Below are 5151 nucleotides of genomic sequence, written 5' to 3'. Positions count from 1 at the left end.
ATGACCAGCACCTTCAGCATTTGCATTTGTCGGGCGCACGCCTTCTCAGCATTTGCATTTGGCGTACTTGACTGTAAAGAGTTCGATCACTAGTTGGATCCCAAATTTTGCTATTAGCAGCCTCAGTCGCTTTTGAACTGAATCACCGATTTTGGAGGCAAAAATTTTCGGTTACAAGAGTCAGTCCAGACGTTTGTCAGCTTATTCGAGCGTGATTCCGCTGCGAAATATACAATCCATAGTGAACGCGAGATATTTTGCATTCGTTTTAAATTTTGAATGATTTAGTGAATCTCTGCAGCTGGGGTACGATGCCGTCGTATGGGTTACAAATATGACCGCTCCCCACATAACAATAGCTGTCTATAGAGTGGTTGCGCTGGATTTTTATCGTAAACGCATTCTTGCTTGAAATCTGAAATATTGCTGTTGCACGTCTTGCAAGCACATTTATTACTAGCTGAAATATATATCAATTCTGATACGAGACTTTTAATCCTGCATAAGCAATTCGACCCAGCTAGCCAGAAACCTTTTTATGGGGATGTTGGAGAAATCTGATACACAGATTTAAACGAAGGCGTGGAGCCTGAATCAGCATGAATCGCATTGTGTGACGCGAACGCAGTGAATTAAAATTTGTCGCTTTTGCACCACGGTCGCACCGCGCAAGCAATTTAATATTATCCTCAACACAGTAAATAATGCGTTCCGATTGACCATAGATCTGTTGGTAATACGCCGCGGACAGATCACCACGCACCTTGAACACAAAATCTATTCATTATCGAGTTTATTAAGGTTGTGTAGCCGCTCAATTATATCAAATACGGTTGGTCGCGTAGTAGCGTCTTGGTTCAAAATCCACCTGCACCAAACACAACAAACAATAAAGTCGTCCAGCGCCTGCACATCTCACCTTAAAGTGCAAAAGACGCACCGTATCATTTCGCAAAATTTTGATGAGTACGAACAGTTCTTTGGGAATTTAATCGGACCGATGACTGCTAGGTATGTGCACTCCACGACGCGCACGACACCCGAATCGTAGAAAGAGCATTCAAATGGCGAAAATCCGAATGCCATTGCGTAAAGCAAGCAGCCTAGTGACCACACGTCGGTGGCGCTGGTAATGTGCGAATTGGCTGGTACCTCGTAAAGTTCTGGAGCCGGAAAACGTTTGAGCCAAGCAGATTTGTGTAATATGTGTAAGCTTTGCTTCATACCTGGCGCCCGATAAGCCATAGAGCTATATTGTGCAGCGTACTCTTGTAGCAAAAGAGCGTCAGAGCGCCCAGATACAATAACATCAGCCGTTGTGACCGAGCCAAAGTCCGTTAAGAGTGGCTCTCCTTCGTCGGACAGCATGATATTTTCCGGCTGAGACAAACAATGACGCAAGCACTGATTAAACTCACACAAACGACTGTAGCGTTGGTGGTACCTTTATATCGCGATGTGCAAGTGGCGGTACATTTGAGTGTAGTTCTGCTACAGCTCGACAGATCTGGAGAAACATGTCCAGAATATGAGCTTCAGGGATTCGCACGTCTTGTCTGTCATAAAATGTTGCGACTTGTCATAACGAAGTGGTAAACCCAATGCTTTGTACAGCAAATACCTTATTGCAGTATTTATCATATCGCGTAACGTTCCACTCTATCATCGATGGTAAAAGTTCAGGTCAATACAAACTTAATGCTTTCGCATACATCAGCAAGATCGCAAACACCTCCATATATGGGAACAGCAAATAATACTCATACGCTTCTTCTTCAGTGGATAAAACAGCGTAATCAGCCAGCGGCATGATGTTCGGGTGCGCGAAAGCCTTATGCGCTCGGATCTCCGCCTTCGCCAGCTGCACTTGTTCTTCTGCCTGGCATATTATTTTTTTCAACGCAAAAGCCTCGCCCGTATCAGTATCTCTAGCCTTATATACAATTGAAAATCCTCCTTGTGCAATCTCAGAGCTGATAATCACCCTAGAGAGTTCAATAAATGAATTTTTCAAGCGATGTGACAAGAGGGGTAAACAATACTCATGTACATTCGGCCACTCTGCATACGCACGGAATTTGAGTATCCTAAACATGATAGAAGTCGCCGGGATGCATAAAGAGGAAAGAATGTCACGGCTGAGCAGATACGACCTGATGTGGCTCCAGATGATTGCCGCGCTAAGAACCCTTCAGTTTCGGTCATTGTTGATAACGAGAAGTCCGAGTTAAGTTCGAATAGATCGCGTTATTAATAATACATTCTTTAAAGATTAATGACAGATGCATATCCTTGTATCGGGCGGCGCTTGTTTGCAACGGCTACGTCAGCGATAGTGCAAAACACTAGCTTTTTAAAGAAAAGCCTCCTAGTTGATGGCAATAATGTAATCTATCATTTCTACAATCAGATGTCCAACATTGAAACGTGCGTAACTTACTTTCGTAATTCGTGTGATACATTTCTCTAACTCTTTTGTCAATAATTAGATGCAAAATGGCAAAGGCAAAAATGAAACGGTCGATGGCTCTTGCGGCGAATGGACAAGGCGCATTGTCCTGAGCACATACTATTTGTCTTTCATTCGAAACAGCAGTCTATCAGGAGCATCATCCAGCCGGACTACAAGAGGCAACGACCAACGACGCCTCATTCGTTAGAAAGAAGCCTTAATGGCAGCCGGCGTCAACTGTATTGAGCGCCAGGGTGTGGAGGCGGATGACATCATCGCCTCCTACTCGACGCAATACACGGCTTATGGCTTCGACGTACTCCTCATTTCAAACGACAACGACTTTTTGCAACTCGTGCATGATGGCATCAACGAAGTGGCAAAATTAAAAACAACAGAAGACGCTTAAGTGGACAATGATATATTGCCTGCTCCCAAGATATTTTGCCTGCTACCATTGTCGAGATCTATCAACGGTAGTGCACTTACTCGCACAGTATGCCCATGCTGCGCCATCTAGACACAGTCAATGACCTAATTTTACAAAATTCGAGTGCATTTCTTCTATCAAGTTCTCCTGGATGATCAAACTCGTCAATACAGTCGCGCTACCTGTTGCAATTGAAGAGCTTGATCAGTTTTAGATAAATGAGCTACAACTTAACATTAAGCTAGCAACATGTATCGACAAAACATTGTGGAAAATCAGACTCAAACAAAAAGGCCTACTTTCCCCAGGTGTGAAAAATGTTTGCCTAGCCTAAACGCATCTTTGGCAGGTGGGCTTACGTGATTAACTGCAATTGTTGTTACCGATCTAAAATTTGCCCTTAGACTCCGAGCATCTACTCACCAGAACATCTGCTCGCGTTTCTTTTATTCTCATATTAATGAGATCAAGACGCTGCTTGGCACAGCGGTCTGAGAACCATATCTTGATTTCTTGATTCGTGCCGCTAAGTTTGTCTACAGAGGGTTATCCGTATGATCATCTCGACTTAAAACCTTATGCAGTTCTTCCAGTCGAGTCGCGGATTCTTTTTATACTCTTCAATTATTGTAGCAAGCTGCTTCACGATAAAAAATCACCCCGCTTGAGTACTTCTCGTAAAACCTTCGTCGTTTTCTCAGAGCGTAGGTCTGTTGGCTCTATTGTCATCGGGTCATTATTTACAGACCGAGCGTTCAAATTTTCTTGTTTGTATCGCTTGATGCGGCTTTTCAAGTGCTTTACGCTTTGCCCCAGTCCCTTTCAAAATTTGGTTTTGGCTTTCGGCTTCGACTTCGAGCGTGACTTAGACACTTTGTCAGATTTGCATACTGGCTGGTATGGCGATGTGCTCGCCGGAAAAAAATTATGAGGAATATATGCCGGTTGTTGCCCACCTCAAGATAGAAGAATGTTGTGGACTTGTGTGTAAAAAGTCGAAGGAATCGATTGTGGTTGGATGTGCCAATACTCCCGCTAATACAGTGGTTGAGTCGGATTGTGGGTCAGTGAATACAACTGACCACAAAGGTGATGCTCCCACCCGTTGTGTGGTTGAGCCCACACATGTGACGGAATTGGCGGAACTTGTTGATCGCTGTGTTGGTACTCCCTCCCTGGATGCGGGTGAGTCCGCGGGTGATTCAGTCCAGCGCACTACTCCCCATTATGGATTATAGCATGCGAGTGTGCTGGACTACGTATTGTGGATGCAACGAAGTTACCAGTACAGATTATTTGCCACCTTTGCCGACGATGGAAGAGCTGGTGGGTGCATCGTGAGGAAGTCACTTACGATGACTTCCTACTCGAACATAAGTGTTGTGACATCGCGGTCCTTGTATTCCAGAACAAGTCAAGAATTGGGTCTTTCAAAAGTCGGTCCTCTGCGTAACTACACGCTGTCGAAATTGCTTGAGAGCCGAATCATCCATAACCGATGATGAGCATAGTCCCGCTCAGTCGACCTTTGACTGTAGGAGCACGACCCTGACAATCTTAGTGTGAACCCGTCCTCTGGTCTTCCACCCAAACGTGGCGTTCGACACGATTGTGATTGTGAAATTGGTTCAAAGCATGCAGTTCTTTGACAGTGGCAACTGTAGCGTGAGCAAATTGAATATATCGATAAGTTCTTTGCTCAAAAGCAAGCTGCTGGGTTGTTGAGGGATAGCAAGTCCCCTCACAGCGCGCCTACATTTTGTGTGCGTAAACCAAATGGTAAATGGCGTATTGTTAACGCTTATGACAAGTTGAATATGAAGACGATATTAGTCGAATCTTGATGAGGGAGAAGGTCGTCCCTTTGACGGCTGTAAGTTCACCTTCCGGTACGTCATGGGAGTGGTCTGTGATGCTACAATGACTACCCGGTACCCCAGCAACGTTTAATCGATTGGTGTCACATTTGGTTCGACCAATGCGACGCTTCGCACAGACCAATGTTGATAATATTTTTGCTCATTCGAATGATGATGATGGTGGATCAGCCAAACATATTCACTTGGAGCACATCTGTTCGGTGCTAAAATGTATGCGTGAGGATTCATCGCAAGCAAATCTTGCAACGTTTTTTTTTGTTGCTAACGAAGTTCCGGTCCTCGGTTGTTATGTTGGTGAGCACGGTGTTCTTGTAGACCCTGAGTGGGTCAAAACAATCGTGAAGTAGCCAGACGCATCCATGTGACGCGGCAGCAACAGTTGACGCACT

General features: G+C 44.6%; 2 protein-coding genes across 2 annotated transcripts; one reads left to right on the top strand and one right to left on the bottom strand.

Annotated features, from left to right (window-relative positions):
- Positions 1-777: 777 nt before the first annotated feature.
- Positions 778-2067, bottom strand: PHALS_06680 (nak mpsk protein kinase; the record flags this gene model as incomplete). Its single annotated transcript, XM_024720013.1, has 7 exons — positions 778-868; positions 941-1163; positions 1227-1380; positions 1445-1556; positions 1622-1659; positions 1733-1985; positions 2051-2067. The coding sequence occupies 7 exons, from the start codon at positions 2065-2067 to the stop codon at positions 778-780; spliced, it is 888 nt and encodes a 295-aa protein (XP_024585254.1).
- On the top strand, positions 2067-3779 carry PHALS_15185 (dna polymerase i). Its single transcript, XM_036407232.1, has one exon. The coding sequence runs from the start codon at positions 2673-2675 to the stop codon at positions 2859-2861; it is 189 nt and encodes a 62-aa protein (XP_036263476.1). The 5' UTR covers positions 2067-2672; the 3' UTR covers positions 2862-3779.
- The last annotated feature ends 1372 nt before the right edge of the window (positions 3780-5151 follow it).

This window comes from Plasmopara halstedii (genome assembly GCF_900000015.1).
Source record: "Plasmopara halstedii genome assembly, contig: Scaffold_3060, whole genome shotgun sequence".
Lineage (NCBI taxonomy): Eukaryota > Oomycota > Peronosporomycetes > Peronosporales > Peronosporaceae > Plasmopara > Plasmopara halstedii.
The sequence above is the reverse complement of the archived record's forward strand: the minus strand, read 5'-3'. Positions and strand labels throughout refer to the sequence as shown.

Bases quoted from the DNA above. Each gene is read 5' to 3' on its own strand.
- PHALS_15185 (XM_036407232.1), top strand. From the start codon at position 2,673: ATGGCAGCCGGCGTCAACTGTATTGAGCGCCAGGGTGTGGAGGCGGAT.